The 20080-nt window shown below is 49.8% G+C and overlaps 2 protein-coding genes across 2 annotated transcripts; both read left to right on the top strand.

Annotated features, from left to right (window-relative positions):
• Positions 1-1943: 1943 nt before the first annotated feature.
• IUM83_01990 (Hydroxyacylglutathione hydrolase) lies at positions 1944-2674 on the top strand (the record flags this gene model as incomplete). Its single annotated transcript, XM_067925885.1, has 3 exons — positions 1944-1946; positions 2030-2164; positions 2276-2674. The coding sequence occupies 3 exons, from the start codon at positions 1944-1946 to the stop codon at positions 2672-2674; spliced, it is 537 nt and encodes a 178-aa protein (XP_067801084.1).
• Positions 2675-5923: 3249 nt separating this feature from the next.
• On the top strand, positions 5924-19650 carry IUM83_01989 (myosin-like protein; the record flags this gene model as incomplete). The annotated part of the gene is made up of 3 exons (XM_067925884.1): positions 5924-6517; positions 18444-19139; positions 19216-19650. The coding sequence occupies 3 exons, from the start codon at positions 5924-5926 to the stop codon at positions 19648-19650; spliced, it is 1725 nt and encodes a 574-aa protein (XP_067800996.1).
• Positions 19651-20080: the final 430 nt, after the last annotated feature.

Raw genomic sequence — 20080 nt, 5'->3', positions numbered from 1 at the left:
AGTTCTTCGCGTAAACATGTGAAACATACGCATATATACAGTACTGGTACCGGTAGTTCTGGATACAGCGCACGACTGCGGATGTACAGTACCATGTATATAATATGCATTTCCCATGAAAGCCCACGGCTTTTACCACGATCATCTTCCCGTGATAAGGCATACGGATGGAATGTTTACCGATGTGCAGTACTGCACATGTAGTTCTCTTGCGTGGGTTAGGGTATGGTGAGTTTGGGGTAGTGATTACACAGGTATTAAACCAAGAGGCATTGTCTGATTGACATAGTGTATTCGTTCAGCAAAATCCCATAACCGATATGACAGGGTATTTACTGTATTAAGGGGTAGCAGTGTCTGAACGACAACTCCCACCAGTTGACCTGAGGTGAGTACGGTAGTGCTCAGGTTGGGATTGATGATCAACCATACTCACCTCAGGTCAACGCCACAACGCATTTGTCCGTCCAGCCCGCAAGTCCGTCAGCAAGAAGTCCGCCGCCACGATGCGTTGTCGTGGCGCCTTGTTACTAGCTGCCACCGTTCTCCTCTCAAGCGTCAATGTCGAAGCGACTGGTATCGCCAACATGGCCACGCCCAGTGTTCCAGGTATCAGTACTCCTCATCTGCGCGCTGATGCTCAGTACGGCGCTCTCACCAAGAGAATGCTGAGGACTGTCAACCCGGAGGACGAAGACGAAGACAGAGTTTTGGAGGGCTTGACCAAGTTGTTTTCAAGCACGGACGCTGAGATGAAAGGTTGGCTAAGGAACAGAGTTTCCACGAACACTGTGCTCACGAGGTTGAACGAACATGGAAGAGAGCACAATAGCCTGAGCGGCCCGGCGATCAAGAGGTTGGCCAAGTACATTTCCAAGTACAATGAGAGGTTCAACACTCAAGAGACCATGGTCGGGACCCTCACGCGGGTTTATCGTGATGAGAGAGTCGGTAAGATGATCCAAGCTGAAATGAGGTCTCGTGATACGACGACGAAGACTTTCGCGACGCAAGTAGAGGCTGAGCAATTTCACCTCTAGTTTAATGGAGAGAGGAATTCTCCGCTTGATATTTTCCAGCGACTAAACCTCGTGAATATGGATGCTGGGTTTAGCGCATTGAGAGGTGATGCGTATAAATCTGGGCGTCACGACTTTGTGACGGATTCATGTAACTATGCATGATTCGTCAATTTCTTCATACGTGAATTATCAATTGGTACATTTGGCGTACACGTCAATTGAGAACTTGACCAGTGATAGTTGAGAAGAAGTTTTTGTCAATAGTTTAGCGGACGCAGCTACAACAGGGTAGTGCAGCAACATGCTAGCGACAGTTAAAACTCAATGTCACTCTTCAATTTTCCATCGTGAGCGCTAGTACCATTACATATTTGGCATATTTCTACGAGCGCAGCCGAGGAAACGATATTTCAGTGTTCAAAGTGTTGAGGGAACGGTACGGGGACCACCAGTCGGCAATAATGATTGAACACGGAAAATAGGATGACCTTGTAGGCGAAACTGCCCTGAGCATGCAGCTTGCGCAGTTCAAGTACTGGGACGAAGAGCTAAAGATGGTCCCAAGTCACGTTTGTAGACGCGTGTTCAATCTGGGGCGTGACGAGAGCAGGGGTGGGATAAAAATGATTGCCGCTCCGTAGTTACTGAATTGGACGCATTCAATTATGTATTACGGTGTCTAGAGATTTGCGTATAATAATATATTAGACAATAATTGCAGTACAATACGGTACCACACCATTTGTCAAATGCGAACGGGCGGCTAAGCCGAGCTGAGACCCTTGCAACTACCAATTCACCGCCTCCAACCGAGAATCGACCTCCCGCAAGGCCCTGAGACCACTTGGCATTTCTCAATCGTCAGCCTATTGACCACGCAACCCTCTGCCTCCTTCCCATCCCTCCCACCAACTCGCCATCATGGTCAGCAACAAGGAGATGTCAGCCTACTTCTATGAGTCCCTCCGTGACTCTATGTTCCGCTGCAAGCTGTGCGGCGCGGACAGGAAGCAGTCGACACCGTCGAGGACCTGGTGCCGACGGGCGCCACCCGCCGCAAACTGGACGAGCTGCTCGACCACATGAAGAAGTTCGAGAGTGTGACCAAGTGGCTTCAGCGGTCAGAGGTCAGCTTGGCTGAGGTGCGGCTCCTCTTCGACTCTCTTCTCGGTGAGTATGCCGTCATGGGCGAGCATTTCAAACTGAGTGCAAGGATCGTGCACTCACCCGCTTTTGAGAACGGCATTGTGTAGGTCATCAACGACACCAAGTTGACGAGCGCGGAGGTGGCGGCTTTGGCACCTTTCGAGGTCGACGAGGACAGTGACACCGACCGCTCAGGAGCGGTGACTCGCAACGGCGCTGCAACGCGCTCCAAGAGGAAGTCGCGCGAGCCCGGCTACGCTGAGCAAGTTATGGCAGCTGGGCGCAAGCAGCGCCATGCCGAGCACGGTGTACGGTACAGCGCCCTTCTCAACCTTATCCCCGCCACCTCCAACGCGTGCGAGCGTTTGTTCTCTGAGAGCAAGATGATTTTGACGCCGCAGCGGAACTGCATGCTCGCGGCAAACTTCCAGTTGCTATCATTCCTCAGGGCGAACCGGGACATGTGGAATATGATCACTCTGATCGATGTCGACGCCGAGGTCTGACTGTATTTGTCTCTCTCTCTCTCTCTTAAACAGAGCGAATACACAGTAATTGCGCCCGTGATTATTACTGCCGCAAGCTAGATGGCCGTGGCTATTACGTACTTGTAGCGTTTCCAGTTCCGTACAGTGCTGTATTTCCCCATCATGAGAGGACCGCAACCGACAAAGCCATTGTGGATGAGTACCTCGAGTATTCGAGAACGGTCGAGATGTATGGGGCAAACAACTGACCACTTCCAGCATCAAGGATGAGAAAGGCACGTGAATCGGCGTATGGCATCGCTATTTTAATTCCGGAAAGGGCTCAATACAGACAAACCTGTCGAAAAGACTTGTAAAACTGTTGAAGAGCAACGGGCGCCGGTGGCCAATATCGGCCGGAATCCCAACACCAGATTTATGACTCGCTGTTGCTTGAGTACGGTTGTCAGATCCACGAGAGTAGCAGCTTCATTCACCTCCGTAGCTGATTCGACACAGATATCCTTTGACGGCTTGCTGGGGAGGGCTCACCGTCCGGTTGATCTCTACTCCAGGAGTGCTCGAAAAAATAATATAAATACAATAATTGTTGTATTATATTGACGGAATAACTTATTATTGCAATCTTGCAAGCAAAATCAAGATTACCGTAAAATATCAAATTCTGTCCGTAATAAGTATATCGATATTTTAACCAGGCGTAAATACGCCCGAACCAGTCTCCATCAAAGGACTGACTCATGGATTGCTGCTTCCAGTCATGTTGACTGCCTTATTTCAATATTTGACAAGTTCCATGCCGACCTCACGCGCAATTTCGCCCTTCTTCTTCACGGACTATCTTATGGCGACAGATTCTTCTCGTGCAAGCAGTGCAGCAAGCTCGCAAGCAAACTGCAGGGACCGGCTACACGAACCTCATTAGCCATCTCAAGATCAAGCACCTGGGCACAACGAAATGTACGAGGAGAGTCAGCGGAGCGCTAGCCAAACGCTGGAAGCTCATGGCTTCTTGACGGGTGTGAGACTTGAACCCCAGTGCATGGATTGGTAGGATCGTTCCCAACCATTACGCCGTTTAGACTATACCAATACTTTTATTTATTGCGATATTTATTATTGAAAGTCGATATATTGCAATAACTTATTACACGTTTTCTAAAATCCAGTTCAATTTTATATTTTATTTTCCGAGCACTGCTACTCCTGAACGTTAGAATGCACCCTGGACTGCAAACGCTACGCATAGAGGTGGCCGTGTTAGATACTAGCAAGCCATGGACCATAATAGTGCTAGCCGTACCGTTTGGAAAACTCCGCCTCACTCCACAGTTTATTGTTGCAGATATGGTGAACAGGATGACCGCAGATGCAACACGGCGCCGCTTCCGTCATATCAGGCAAACAACAATCGGCCTTGGAGCACCGCATTGGACCCGGTTGCGATCTTAGGGGGAAAATGCAAAATAAGCGGGAAATACGACAGAATAGCTCGGCAACCACCCGTTTGCCGTCCATTGTGCGCGTCCTTTGAAGATATTGATCTTGAACTTCAACCTGGAATTTAGTAGGATATTTATAGGTAGCAAGAATTTGTGTGACAATCTTGTGATCGCACTTAATCGAGTGGTGTGCGACTTTTGGAGCTAAAGCCCTTGGAGTCGAAGGGCTCCAAGTTGGACACCACGCCTGCGCGCTAATTCGAACGCTGAGGGCCTTAGCCAGGTGCAGACGGCCAAATACGGTGCCATATGCCAGAGGAATATGGAGATGTATAGGTATATCGTTCGTGCTTAATTGACTAGTTGAAGCGACCGAAATCATTTACCCCAGCAACGAGAACTCGTCGTAGCCCCACATACCGGTATTGAAGCAGACCACCAGATCCGGCTCGCAGTACAGCATCTTTTCTCGAAGTAGGCCTTGAAGCGGCCGACGAAGTAGCTGATGTCCACCTGGCACATCTTGGCGTCCTCGTCGTATGTCTGCGAGAAGCGAGCATCTGCGATGCCACCCAGGAATCAGCTCCAATGGTTGAATGACCTTAATGAAATTCGAGAAAACCGTTGTAGATCACGCCAAGGTATGCTTAGTAGCAACACCAGTACATACGCAAGCAAATGTAGACTCAAATGCTTCCACTGTAGTGTCGTTCGGTGAATCGCTAACCACCCATCTTCCGTCTTCAGCTGTGGTGGAGGTATCCACGTACGACAAGACGCTGTCCAAGGTCCTGAACATGGGGGGAGGGAGGGAGATAGAGGGGGGGGGGATTAACGTCACCGCCACGCGCGGTCTCATTCCCTCTCGCGGTAGATATTTTGCTGCCCCCACCAGGCTGGTGACCAGCAGCAGCAGCAGCAGCAGCGTATGTGTTGCGCCTGTAGTACGGGGTGGTATTGAGTTTCGTGTATTACGGTAGCTATCTGACGCCAACAAATTCGTGAGAACTCTGGATTGTCGCTCAGAATAACAGTGGCTGTATCGAAAAGTCGCCAGAGGTAAAACCAATTTGTGTGCGCACAAACGCACAAGAATCGCAAAAGTTTTCACACAAAAAGGAAGTCAGACGCCAATAAATTCATGAGAATTAGTACTAATATCGTGATTTTTGTTACTACTAAATTTGTTTTAGTACTAACTACTAACGTTGAAATTCTAATAAGACTATTACTAATTGGGGCGAAGCCCCCCCATAATCATGGACTCTGTTTTATGGATTTGTGTGTGGTACATTACTCTGATTTCCATTCTGATTTACGTTTTTCAAAGGGACCTATCAGTTTTGAGAATGGGTTAGGTGTACAATTTAGAATCTTGACTAGAGACCGTTTTTTGCAAAAAAATTCTGTTTACGAACATTATAGAGTGGGATACTTTGCTGAAAATGTTGTACTCTTGCTCCAGCTGAACCGGCGACAGTGACCAGATGACGTTAACGCAAGGTTCGAAGTTATTAAACAGAAAAAACGCCTTCACTATCGGGGTCCGCGGAAATGGCTTAAATCGCTAAGTTTAGCACAATTGAAGGTCTGTTAAGACCGCTTAATAAGACCTGATTTATCGAAAAACTGCAATCCTTAATATTTATCGTAAAAACGACGCGGCATAAGAAGTAGGAGTAAAAAGGCGGCGACTGCTGCGAGCGGCGACCGTCATACACACTGGGCACTACGGCTGAGGTCCGCCACTACGCAACCAGCTCCACGGAGGAGGGGTCCTCACTGGTCGAATGCATGTACGGTTGGAAAGGGTCAGGAGCAGAAAATGCTGAAGGAGCGGAAGAAGTTGGAGCGTGAAATGATTCAGTTGGTGAGTCGCATTGAAAGTGCGGGCCAGCGTAACTTCGAACTGGGGGAGAAAGTCATTTCTTTCGCGAAACAGTCTAAGGTGGATCAAACGGAACTGGTAGCCTTGAGTTCTCAGGTAAGGTCATACAAGGTTCGGGTGAAGACACTCGAGAACCAGCTTAGACAGATCCACCGCCGTAGCGGTCAAGATTCCGATATTGTTCGTGGCCTGCAGCGTAAACTAAGTGATGTTACGTGCCTAAAAGAGAGATATCAAGTGGAGATCAACAAGCTGCGTCAGGTGCTGGAGCATGGAGCCAAGCAGCAACGCGGCGAGGCCGTAAAGCGCGTGAGTATTCTCGTGCAGTGCCGCGACGACATGAAAGCGACAGTCGAGGACCACACCGCTGAGCTGGTTGGGGAGATGAAGGCGCTTCAGCACCAGATGGGTAGTGAACGCAAACGCTGTGCAGTCTTGTTGACCAACGAGAAGACGCTGCTGCGCGATATCCAGGAGCGCAACACTGCCATCACTAAGCTGCAGCTTACCCTTTCGATGCTTCAAAAGCAGGTCGATGATCGATTTGCCAGCGATGGATCCAGCAGTGCGACTTCCAGCCGCCAGCGACGGTCTCATTGCAGTAGCGGAGCTAGTAGTCCTGTGAGCAGCAGCCCGACGTCGACCATCCCCACAACCAGTTCGCTGTCGCCATCACCGGCACTCTCAGCAGGAACAACCACAGCAGCAGCAGCGACAACGGCTGCAGTCGAGTTCGGTGTCAAGCAACGCATCCAGCATGACGCCAGCGAAAGAGATGGAGCACCTGCTGAGCAACCTGGCGCGCATCTCGGACTTCTCGGCGCAGATGCAGCAGCTCCACCCTTAATTTATTTGTACGATGGTAGGGCGTACATGTAATATTCGTTAGTACGAGCGAGCACTCGCCGATATAACTTGTAACAGTGAGCAGGTGCAATGAGGGCCATTGGGGGGGTTCCCACCGGCAAATTTTTAGTAGGCTACTCAAGATTGGCGACTCAATAAATCCAGCGAAATCATGAGTTGTGTTTCCACCGGCATATTTTGAGAAGGCGCGGCCTTTCGTCCATTCCAAAGAGCTGCTTGACGATGGAAGAGCTGGCTAGCGGAACGCTAGTAGTTCTGCATAGGTTTCTGTCTCGAGGCTACGCATCATCTAGCGGCGGCGAGGACAGTGACGACACTGATGAAGCAGTGCAGTACTTGCTCAGTGGTAATGCCTGTACCAGTGGATTGTCTCCACCACTGCACGAAGATTGCGCTGCATCCGTGTTTTGGTTGTTGTCAGCGAAGTCCGCAAAATATGTCTGACGAGGAGCACTACTATCCTCTCTCTCAAAAATAGGCGTAGAGGAAACTAAAGCGGAAGGCTCGACAGAGTCATCACCGCCTAAGATGTTCTTCAAAGCATTGAATACGGCTATATCCATGTCGGTATTGCGAGCGTCCGTCTTGTTAGCAGCCTTGATGGCTTTCTTTTGCTCACGTGACAGTTCAAACCAACAAGGCTGGCCGGTTGATCCGACCACACGGTTGTTGTTAACTGCGACTATGAGCCTGTACGCAACAGGCAAGTTGTTCTTCTTGTCGATGACTGCCTTCTCACTGCGAGACGTGGTGCCACCACACAGCGTCTTAAATTGCTCGAATACTCGCCTGTTAAGAAGGGCCGTTGACTCCCCCTTCTCTGCTGGGGTATCCAGCTCAACTCGCCATGCCTCGATGAGCTTCAGGATCTCCGTTGTAGTCCAGTTAGGCCCTCGCGCACGAGATTCGCCCTGCTGCTTCTGCTGCTTCTTCTTCGCCATGAGACCTTCTCCCCCGCCCCCTACTCAAGATTTTTTGCAGTAGCAGAAATCCTACTGCAAAAATCCGCACCTTCTGACGGGTTATTGAGTAGGAAAGTATTGAATCAGGTTAGGTTCTCAAAAACGCCTACTCAAGAGTTACCGGTGGGAACCCCCCCATTGGTGTCTGATCTTGCGAAGACTGAAGTTGCCGTTGTCGCGCTGCACTAGTCGAGCGTCGAGTTGTGTTGCAGTCGCCACTCGCGGCCGTCGACGGTCGATTAAGTCGTGCGCTCGATGGGGCTGTGGGCTCGTAGGCCGCGCCTGTCTTGCTCAGCTCCAGGGCGCGACGAGAACCAGTTCGTCGACACCAGCTCGGATCTGCACGGCTTGGAGGCAACGTAGGTTCCGCTCGCTCGCGCCGAGATGCCCGCTCGGTGTCGCACACGTACGTACGTGCAGCGTGCGTGGTATAGAGAACTACTATAGTAAACGGCCCCAGCGAGGTCGTGAGCCTGGAAGCCTGTCGGAACGGAAGCGCGCAGAAGCCAAGAGTATGGCGACGCTGCCATCACTACCCAGCGGATATCACTTGGCCAAGTGGATATCACTTGAAGTGGATTGGTTGTGTTGAAGTTGCATGTAATGTATAGTTTTGTGTTGACGTGTTCGGCGCCTGCATTGACAATGATGGGCAAGCAGATCGTACTGACAGGGGTATCGCCGCACGAGCCACTTGCGTTAGAATGCATCCGTCGCTACTTGAAGCATCGCCGCGCGGCTAAGAATGTTGTGCGTGCGGGTGCGACGCAGTTGACGACTGCTTTTTGACCCTCATTGCCTTCAATAGGGAGGCCTGCGGGACTATGGTGCTGCTGCCACATGTTGAAGGTGTTGGTGGATGTATGCATAACTTCTGCTGACGCGTGCGTCATTTGAAGTGACGATGATGGGCGCATAAGACGTACTGACAAGAATATTATTATCGGGAAGAACGCTGGCGTGCTCTGAGCTGGTGGTGGACACATGGACGTAAATTGAGTTTGAAGAGCGGCCAAGGAACTAGAAATTGGCGGACAGAAATAGAGGGATTTCTCCAGCGAATGGAGTTTTGGACACCGTTCAAACACTTAGCATTTTTTTTATCGAGGGTTGAGCGCGGGGGGGGGGGGGTAGGTGTAGTGTCATCCAGTACAACATATTTACTGGTTGTTCGGTGCAATATTCGAATCGTGGAGCGGTTGGATGGGCGGATGTGCTCGCATGCCCGATTGAGGATTTTAGCTGCTTGTGTTGGTACCTTGATATGGTAGCTGCAGGAAGTCGTTAGAACAAATCGGTGGTACTAGGATCATCGCGAAGATACTCAGTGCGTTGTACCGGTTGGAAGCACACAGTAGTGTTGCGTTTAATCGAGGTGAAAAGCCAACGAAAAGGAAACAAAACCCCTTTATAACGACACTGGAGGACCTTGAGATCCGCGTAGCGCATGCTCGAGTCCAGCGTTCGGAGGAGACCCGTGTTCGAAACTCTGTAGGCCAAAACTTGCCTCCGTATCCTAAGCAAACTAAGCGCGCACTCGACCCCAATTCGTTACCGGAAGAGTCTGACAGGCGCTGTAAGTAGGCCATGCGATTGTGAGTGTTTGTTGCAGATTGACGCTAGCTCTTGCTTACTGCTAATTTGTGTTCAGTATTCTTCGGAGAAATAGACCAAGAGCTTCTTCGGATCTGCGGTAGCTGTGGCGAAGTCACTAAAGCTACCCGTGCTATTCAGAAATGCTATAATCGCAATAGTAAATACTTTGAACCTCTTAAGAACTTATCTGGCGTGTGCGAAGTCATCGATGAGGCCATTACACGTCCAAATCCTAGTGGAGCACAGTTTATCTGGATTTGTACACGATGCCATATTTCTCTTCTGAAACAAGACGTTCCCAGGTTTTGCCGTGCTAGTGGTTTTCGAATAGGACCTATACCACCAGAACTAGCTGTTTTGAATCGTACGGAAACCAGACTAGTTGGCCTAGGTATCGCGTTTACAACTTGAGTCAACGTCTATCGAGACCAACAAGAATTGACTAGGGGAAATGCCATAAATTACTGGAACGATATTCGTGAAATGGCTACACCACTGCCACGACCGCTTTCCAAGTCTGGTGTTGTTCTTCTTCAGACAAAGGACAGTAACGGGAATGCATTCATCCGCGTCCAACAGGAATTAATCCGTCGAGAACTGTAGTGGTTAATTCATAACAACCCCTTGTATGAACGTGTATCGATCTCGGAAGAGGTCCTCGCAGAAATGTCAAATATAAATGCTAGTGCTGTAATTCCAACACTGGCGTTAAACGATGCAGAGGTCAGTGACCTTAGGTTGATCAATAATGAGAACGCTAACGAGATTCATACCCCGTCTTCCCTTCTACATTGCGAGGATAGCGATCACTCAGTGTTAATCTCTGATACACGTGCTAATGAAAGTGCTGGGAGCCCGAACGACGAGACGTTAGAGATAATCGAGTCTTTTGAGCTGGAAGCGGACGGAAATGACAGTCAAACGGAAACAGAAAAGCTCAAGGAGACCGTCAATATTGTGGTTGGTAAAGCGTTGTACCCGACCGGTGCGTTGCCACACCAGAAAAATGTCATTAATGAGTATACAACAAAACCTATGATGCAAAGCTGCTTTCCTGTCCTATTCCCGAATGGCGAAGGTGGGTTTCATCCGATAGTCGAAGAGAATCGATTGGATGACTATTCACTGGCGGATTACTGCGCCCATGTCATGAAATGGCATGATCGGCGGTTCGTGATCCACGGAAACTTCAAATTCTTTTGCTTGAACTTAATACAGAGGCGTCAAATAGATGGCCTCGTTCGCCGAGTCTCAATCCCCCAAAATGACGACTCTATAGCGCATACGTCGGCGCAAAATGGGAGCGCAATTGACAGCAAATCGGAAACTAATCAAGCGGTGAAACTGCTGGAAACCTTCAAACCATACTTCCACGGGGTTCAGGGTAGTGATCTTTATTGGGCAAATGTGAAGGATGATCTAATGGCTATGATAGGCAACCGTGTTTTGCCGTCTCGCTGGCCTACGTTTTTCCTCACTCTTAGTTCCGCCGACACCATATGGCCTGATTTTTTCAGAGCTTGCAACCCTGCATTATCACACGAGCAAGCCAGAAATCTTACCGCGCAGGAGAGGCGGCGCTATCTGAGCGAGAACCCAGACATTGCAGCACGTCATTTTGATCGGAGATTTAAGTCATTTTTTAATATAGGTTTATGTGGAAAAGCAAAACTTCTTGGGGAGGTTGTAGATTACGTTTGGAGAATAGAGTTTCAACAACGAGGTTCGCCCTATATTCATGCATTACCTTGGGTTGAAGGCGCGCCTGGCGTGCTTAAACTATCAAAAAGCGAACTTGGACGTCACCAATTAGCTAGCTATGTTGACAGTGTGATCTCAGTGATGGCGAAAGCACCTGAAGAGCCGGAGAAGTGTTTATGTGCTGCCTGTACTAGCGAAAAAAATAATGAAAATAACATTCTTGCATCGCGACCTCCTGTTCACGGAACAAAAGAATGGAGCTGTGATTTAGCTCGTGTTATTAACAGAGTGCAGCGACATGTGCGCATCCCGGGATTAGTTTGCAGGAAAAGGGGTGACGAATGCAGATGTGGATATCCGAAGGAGTTACAACGTCATACAAAGATTGAATGCGATACTTCTTTACGGGATTGCGTCGGTGAAGATTCATCTCAAGCGCCAAGATCATGCGATTAATAACTACTGTCCCTCACTGCTCTCACTTTGGCGCGCCAACATGGATATTCAATTGATCGGGAATGCCCACGGTGCTGCAGTATCCACAGCTCCTTATGTCAGCAAAGCGGAACTAGACACACTTCGTTTCAGAAGCGTGATTGCAGCAGCAGTTAAAAGGTGCGACCTAAATATGCCACCGTATGCTACGCTTAAAAGGGTGGCCAACGCTACATTGTCAATTCGGGAGGTCAGTGCACAGGAAGCTTATTATATTTTACTCCGAGAGCTGCCTTTACATGGCAAGTCTAGGCAAGTAAATCGTGTTAAGGTGATGAGGCACCATAAGCGATATTACAGAATTGAGCGAGAAGAATTACTTTCCGCGAAGACAGTATATACTATTCGCATTGAAAAGGTCGAGATGGCCTATATGGCGCGTCCTATTGAGCCACCTCTTGATAATATGACGCTAGCTTCATTTGTCGAGAAATATGAACTTGTTGACAATCCATCTAAATTTGAGGTGTGCTGGAAACAAATAGATGATGGAGGGTATATCAAAGTCCGCGGTAAGGCGCACGTCGTTCGTGGAATACCGTAGATAACTCCAGATTCATCTAGTCCTGACTACTGTTTCGCCAAAATATTCCTTCATAAGCCATGGTGGAAACTGGGACAGCTTCCCCAGACGGATGAAGATTGCACTAAGACTTTTCAAGTTGAGCAAGATTATGCACTTCAAACGGAACTTACCGAGGAACCGAGCTTAACACTTTCTCGGCACCAAAATATTGGTCTCCTTAGAGCGCATGGCTCAGACAATGGGCTTAGCGCTATGCCGGAGTCGGAATATGTGTTTGTTCAGCAGCAGGATGATATAGATGAGAATGTTATTGGTGGGCAACAACCAAATGCAGAAAGCGTTGCAATGCCCTGGACTCCGAAACATTGTTATGGACCTGATCAAATTAAAAAGGCCCTAGAATTTGTGATGAACTACATCAAACCTTGGATTAAAATGCAGCGTGAAATGGAAAGCAATGCTAATGGCTTCGAGCATCGCCAAAGGTCGACCAAGAGCTCGTACATCTACCTATTGCTGATTCTAGCACTATAATGGACGAGTCACAATGGATACCTTTTGCTTTAGCGATGAATCAATCAAGAAAACGTTTTCAAGCATCACGTGATAATACCTTTTGCAAATCAATGCAAATGATTATCCATGGCGAAGGAGGTTCTGAAAAAAGTTGGCTAATAAAGCATATAGTCAAAGACGTCCATAACGTGTTTCGTGAGAATTCGGCCTCCAGACGAACGTCTAGACGCGTTCTGCTTTTGGCTCACCAAGGAGCGGCTGTTTTAACATCAGAGGACAGACAATTTGTTCAGCTTTCGAATTAACATCATACTCCAGAAATGCTTTCTCTATTCCTTACACATCGCTGACGACACAAAAAGGAGGTGCCACGAAATTGAAGAGAATGCAGGAGCGATTCTGTGATGTCCACTTAGTTATAATAGACGAATTCAGTGTGATATCATGCGGAATGTTGTACTGGATAGATCAGAGGATGCGTGAAATCTGGCCAAAATGTAGTCATCTTTCATTTGGTGGACGAGATGTTATATTTACCGGGGACCCAGCTCAATTGGATCCTGTGATCCCGTACGCTCTTTCGACTCCTAGTGCTAAAATTGTGAACTCTACCCAGCGACATTGTCGAGAGATTTGGGAAAATATTAAATGTGTGTGCTGTTTAACATGCCAGAACCGAGGAAAACTCGACTCTGAGTGGTTTTCAGCAGCACGGCGGCTTCGATGTGGGTGCACTACCGATGGAGATGTAGCGTTATTTAATAGTAAATGCCTTGTGCGAGCGGAAATGCCAGATTGGGGTCGGTCAGCTAAACACATCCCATATCGCAATGTTGACGTCGACGAAGCGAATAGTGATAGCTTAGCATCCAGTCGATCTCCCAATAATTCTGTGCGGTCGAAACACTCCGTGCAGCTGAAGCGCCTTGCGACGCAGCGCGATATATCTACAACAACCGTCAGCGCATTACAACGTGAAGCGGAAACACCAGACTGTAACAGAGACCGAGTCGTGGGAACCCATATCCGGCTATCCATCGGGGCGCCAGTAACCTTAACCTTCAACGTGGAGCAATCTGCACGCCTCTGCAACGGTACAAATGGTGCTGTGTACGACCTAATTTTTGCTGAAAATATGGAAGTTCCTACTATCTTAGTTCAGATCACTGACGTGTACTTCGGGCCCTCTTTCTTGGCCGACGTTCCTAACATTGTACCAATTACCCTAAGAAAATAAGTTGGAGTAAGAAAGCAATGATTTGAGCGTTTACCGCGAAGGCCTTCCGCTGCGGCTTGCGTATGCTATCACGATTCATAAGGTCCAGGGCCTTATCTGCTGCAAAGTAGTATTTCACTCTTCAGCTGTACCTAGCGTTTCGTGTGCTGATGTTGCGTTGTCTAGTGTTCGAACTCGAGACGACATAGTCCTCACCACGCCTCTTACGATTGATAAGCTCACGCTTTCTGCGGATAAGCGAGCGACGTTTGAGCTTGAAGAACAGCGTATAAATGCGGCTGTACACCGGACGGCGACCAGTGCTTGCGACATTGTATTTGCCATGCAGCGAGATGCGTCGGCTCATAATCAGTCACTGCGACCTCGCTAAAACCTCTGTTTAGTTGATAGTTGAATACGGAATAACTCTACTTGCTTATTGAAGAAGAGACTGGGTGCATCCCGTCCGAAGGGTCAGTCAGCATTTACGCTTAGTCTGACCTGGTTCATAACTCTTTTTTCTTGTGAGCACACAAGCTATCATCATGATCGACAAACTGCCACCTGGCCTCGTATCAATTGATAAGTATACGATTCCGTAATCAACGAAAAAGCAGCGGTCTGTCAAAGCAAGCCCGGCAACTCCGCGCTCCAAGCGGCAACTGAGCCCGGCAGTTCCGCACTCACAGCAGCAGGCACGCAAGCGACTCCACTACGACGAGCTACCGGAAAACTTCACGCCGGACAACAAGAAGATAAAGTCGGCAGGTGCCTCCACGTCAGTGGAAGTAGTCAACGACGTATCTGCGCGCTTGCGCGACGAATGGGAATTCAGCGCCATTTCTGGATGGAGTAAGGAATATATGCGTGCTAAGCTGCAACGTGCGAAGGCTAGTCGTCGGGAGGCAGCTCGACGGAGGGTAGCCGCAATTGAAGCGGAGAAAAATCGAGCTCGGATGTACCACGAAGTGCCTGGTCGCTTTGAAGTCGACAAGTTCATGCGTATCTGCAAGGACGTTAACTTTGACATGTTGTGTGAGCAGATTGAGCGAAGGGACAGGGCCGCAGGAAAAGAGCTGCAAAAGGTTGCACGAGAGTCGTTTGATTGAAACACAGCAGGATGAGAATAATGCGTTCAATACATATCATGAGTTCGTTATTGCTTTTACATCCCCGTGTTGAACTCGCCCTCTACCTACCTAAAAACGTCCTAAGCCTAATTATCTGTTCTAACAAAATCCCGTAAAATCCGTCCTAAAACCCATGTATAATCAAAGGAGACACAATAATATTCAGTTTGATTTGACTAGACATGAACAGGACACTCGCGCGTTGGCTCTCGTCTGCGGACTTACCGGCTGAGGGTCCACCCCTTTATCGCTGCGCTCGGGGGGGGGGGGCCGTTGCGCGGCCTTCCTCACCCCCCTTATGCTAAGTTCTCGTCTCGATCAGGTGCGATGTCTAGAAAAAAGAATATCGGGTTGCAGCGCTCGCTCGTGCAGACACGCCCCCGCCTGATCGGCTGGTGTTGGCTCTTGTGCGTTCCATTCGGAATTTCCGTGGTCATCTGAGTAAATCGATCGGCCAATCGAGCACCCAATGCAACATCCTCACATAGGGAATATTCTACTCGATTACTATCGAACCATCAGATCCGTTAGAGGCGACAATAGAACGGTACACGGCTTGAGCGACGATAGTAGCTCGATAGTAGCCGCAGTAGATCCCGAGTGCTCTTGTGGTACGCAGCACCGTATCACGATACAGCCTCATATTACGAAGCACGCACCGCAAAGGTGTTCGCTTCCCCCTCCTTTGGTATACCGTTGCTTGCCTCCGCTTGTCGGTGTCGTCTTCATTTTCGCCATGGCCGGGGTGATGTTCCAGGAAATGTGAGGGGCGTCGCCCAAAAATATGTGTCCACATATTTTGAGGTGTCGCCCCATCAAGCAACACGTATTCGTGATGCTCCACTAGTAATATATTACTATATGTAGTGTATAGTACTAACCGTGATTTTACTACCAATCCCTGCCCGTTAACCTCTGTTTGTGACCCCTGGTATCAGATCTCCGCTGATCAGTGTGTCTTCCCCAGGAATGGCCGCGAAAGAGACCTTGACACAACAATCATTTTCGGATCTACACCTGTCCTGCACCTACCGGGTTGCCGTACCCGCCAGTAATTTCAATCGGGTATTCGTACCGGTCCGTAATGCTTTCGGGTGGGTACCCTACTTTCGGGTACCCGTTGCGAGCTCTGATTTATACCGTTGGGAGACATTCGAGTGTAGAATTGGTGGTCAGGGAATGTAATATGTCCAATGTAACGATGAGGGCCGTCTGGGTTGCGTCTGGGTTGCTACGAAGTACTTATACACTGGAGCCGATAAGAGTAAACTAGACCTCAAACAACCTCCTATTGCGCATGGATTGGTTGGCTTGTTAAGGAAATCGATGCTGGACAACGTTTGGTTTTCATTCCTGTCAATTTACCCTGGTAAGACCAACAAGCATGGATAAGACGTAGATAGCGTGGCACAGGACTGTGCGAAACCAGCGAACGCAGGTCCCAAGGCGTGGTAACAATTTTCTGGCCAATCGGAGCTTTAAAGCATTTTTCCGTGCAGCAAGAATGAAAAGTTCTTACTGCACAATTGACTGCATCATCTGAGGTGTGCATGACTCGGATGGAGGAGCTTCTTGCGCCCTTGGTACGACGCGTTAATGCGTTTAGGACTCTACCAGTGGAGGGGTTGTAGTGTACAACGAAGACCAGGGTGCTTCACTTGCGCGTGCCAGACCAACCTGGCGACTTTTCTGACCCCGTGGGCGAATTCTAACGGGATTGAACTGATTCGTGAAGCGATCGCGCTACGGGCTACCGTGGAGTACGTGGACTACAACTTATGGAGGTATTCATTGGATAAACATGCTGGGGTGTCAGACAAGCGTGAAGAAAAACTTCCAGATCGTTTTGGACTGGTTCTTGACAGGCAGGTGCGTTAAGATTGAGGGCCTGTTCTGCTGCAGACACATATTTCAGCGGATTGAGGCCATTCCAGCGGATATTTAGGAAACAGCCGATTGCTAAAAACAAATCTGCGTGTTCCACATGCGGATTTCAACGGAATTTGAGGTCCAATCCGCTGAATTCTATCCTCCTGAATTTGGGCAGACACACTTTTCATCCAGCTGATTGAACGACTGGTGCCTGTGATAACCCATTTGGCTTACCCATGAGCACGCAAGTGAAGCATGCCCAGGGAAGTGTCAAATTATTCCGCCTTAATGTTGCCGTGAGGGCAAGCCTAACGTCAATAGAGTGAGTGTGCCTCTGTCGTTGTTGTAGGCTGTTTCGTGGAGGCGCAGGTGATGACATCGTGCAGTAACCAGAGCCTACAGGAGGCTACACGCCGTATCTACCAGCAATTGTCATGAGGCAGTCTCGCCACATTGTCGTTGCTATACTATCTCGCATCTTCTTCATGGTGATGTCGTCGCGATCTATTGGCGTAGTGTCACCTGCATCCTCGTCCTCGCCATCCTAGTCAGTATTGACCGCCGAGCGCTTTTCCCCGTTTGTATTTACAGAATATTAGTAGACGCTTTCTGTAGCTCGCGTGAGATACCTACGGTAATAAAATATTCTCGTAGATTCCAAGTCACTCAACAGCAATTCGAATATATGAACACTCGTTCTTGCGACTCGCAAAAATCGCACATGACGTTGGCTTGCCAATATATCTTTGTAGCACATGGCTCCGGCTTGTTTCGAATTAGGCCACTCCTCCTTTGCATAGTTAGATATGATATAGGGCCCATACGAAGCCATACCACTCACAGCACGCATGCCATTTTACTTCATCGTCCTCAGAGGACATTGACTCGATGCGGAGGAGACACCTTGGCCGCAGTTGACGAATTCGATATATAAACGACTAAGGCGGGTGGGATTTTGGTTGTTGGGGGGTGTACGATGTTTTTGTGGTGTAGCGGGATCCGCGACATCTGGGCGATCGCTAGATCCAACTTCCCAACAGCGCCCCGACACCGACTAACGTAGGGGGTCTCCCGATGATCCGTAATATGTGCTGAACTTCTCACCTTGTGTACCCGTCGGTAGGGCTGGATCTCGCTCTTCCTTCAACTTCCGAAGCGTCCAAACGGTGGAAAAGGCTTGTCTTGGCGAGACGCGGGGATCCGGGTGGAGCATTGTGGAAATCGTCACCCTGCTCACGGTATATACTCCAGATCCAATACTCGTGTACTTGTATGACGGGATCTTGGATTTCGAGAGCGGACTTGGCGGACCTGAATGACTTGGTGGGCGAGACCGAGGACGTGAATGAGTACTTCCTGCGTCCGCGCACTGGATCGCCACCCAGTGACGCAGACCTGGAGACCATTCTCGATTCAGTCCAGATTGACTTCGCTCTCCATGGTGTACGAGCCACGCGACTTCGCGCAGCGCACATTCAGTATGACCACGTTCATGCGTCGTCGGCTCATCAAGTGCCGCCTCATGCGCAATGAGGCCCAGACTCTAGGTTCATCCGCGGTGGAGCAGCTGCTCTAGGTGCGAAAGGAGAACGCGCAGCCCAAGACCCACTTCGCGCAACTGGGTGGACAGTGGGAGGCGATTTCCAAGGACCAGCATGCCACAGCCGATGCGACAGCGGAGAGGTACCGGTACGACTTCAAGCGGCTCATGGCGGAGCACAAGACTGAGAAGCGGACACTCCGGGACCAAGTCGCGAAAATGGAGCGTCAACTGAGGACGGCGGGTCTGGTGGCTGACTCGCTGGAGTCTCGATCGCTCAATGTGGATCGGGCCATCACTTTCCTGAATTGTCACCAGACTCAAGTGACGGGCAATTGGCGTCGACTGGAGGATCTGCTCAGGCACCACAAGGCTGGCAGGTTCCCTCCTTCTGAATGGAAGGCGCTCACCAATGTCAGCTCGGCCGACGACTTGTTCGCTAATCCAGGGCCATACGTCTCCAAGAGTGGCAGCGACACCGACACAGACGAGAAAGGTGACGGCGGTCCTGAATCAGGTGGCGATGGTACTGGATCTCACGGCAGGCACACTACGTTCCTGGATCTCACAGGCGACCCTTCATCCGGCGACTCTTCACACGACGAATCTCGACAAAAGACGGCAGGTCGGGCTCGCAAGGCTCCAGACTTCATCCTGGCGCGTTCAACTCAATGCGTCCTGCAGACCAAGATTATCTCGCCGACGAGAAGGCTGCGTGCGAGTCGCTCACAGGTGTCCCATTCGTGTGGCGCAAGCTTCGCACCGACGTCCAGTTGGCCATGCGTTCTGGGTTGACCTATCCTGCCAGCATGAAATCGCTGGAAAGCGGGAACACTGTTCACACTTCTTCATTGCTCACGATCTGGCCGACATGCTGGCTCGCATGATGTTCTGGAACAAGCTGGATGAGACTGACTGGACGAGCTTCGTGCCCGCGATCTACTATCTTAGTGCTGAGAACGCCCTGGATCAGTACGAGCGAGATCACAAGCATCCAGAATTCTGGCCCGACTTGGTGTATCGGACTCAGGGCGACGGCGACATCCTGCTCCTCGTGTCAAACGACGAAGCCGAGGTCGACAACGAGAAGCGAGACACCACGTGGAATCAGAGCAAGAAGGCGCAGGCTAAGATCGCTAGATGGAGCGTCATGAAGCTGACGTCCAGGAGGGAGGACAGAATGAAGAGGTTCAGGATGACGACGAGGAAGAGACGCCATCCACTCCGACTCGGCGAGTCCTAGGAAGATTCACGACTGAGCTAACTTGGACGGCGACGGCGAGCCCCTTGCTACCACCACTACTCCCTCCGAACGTACTCTATCTGCTGATGATCTAACCATCATCTTGATCTCTCCCTCTCCTTCCTGGCACGCCAAACCGAGCTCCCAGCCAGTATCATCCCGCTCAATCCCCTTCGACTTCTTAATGTACTTGCCCATGTTGTTCACGGCGCCGCCCACTTCTCCAGCCGTCTCCTTCACCCGGTCGCACTGGCGCCGCCCGCGCCGCTGCAGCAAAATTACCAACTGAGAGTGAGAACACCGCCGAACTCCAGTTCAACCCGGCGCATTCCATGGCGTACCAGTTCGTCCCACAGTACCCATCACAGATCCGCTCCCCCTCCCACCTGTCACCCATTAACTAGGGCCCTGACGTGGAACGGTTAGGAAC

The sequence above is a fragment of the Phytophthora cinnamomi genome (genome assembly GCF_018691715.1).
Source record: "Phytophthora cinnamomi strain GKB4 chromosome Unknown Contig0, whole genome shotgun sequence".
Taxonomy (NCBI): Eukaryota; Oomycota; class Peronosporomycetes; order Peronosporales; family Peronosporaceae; genus Phytophthora; species Phytophthora cinnamomi.
The sequence above is the reverse complement of the archived record's forward strand: the minus strand, read 5'-3'. Positions and strand labels throughout refer to the sequence as shown.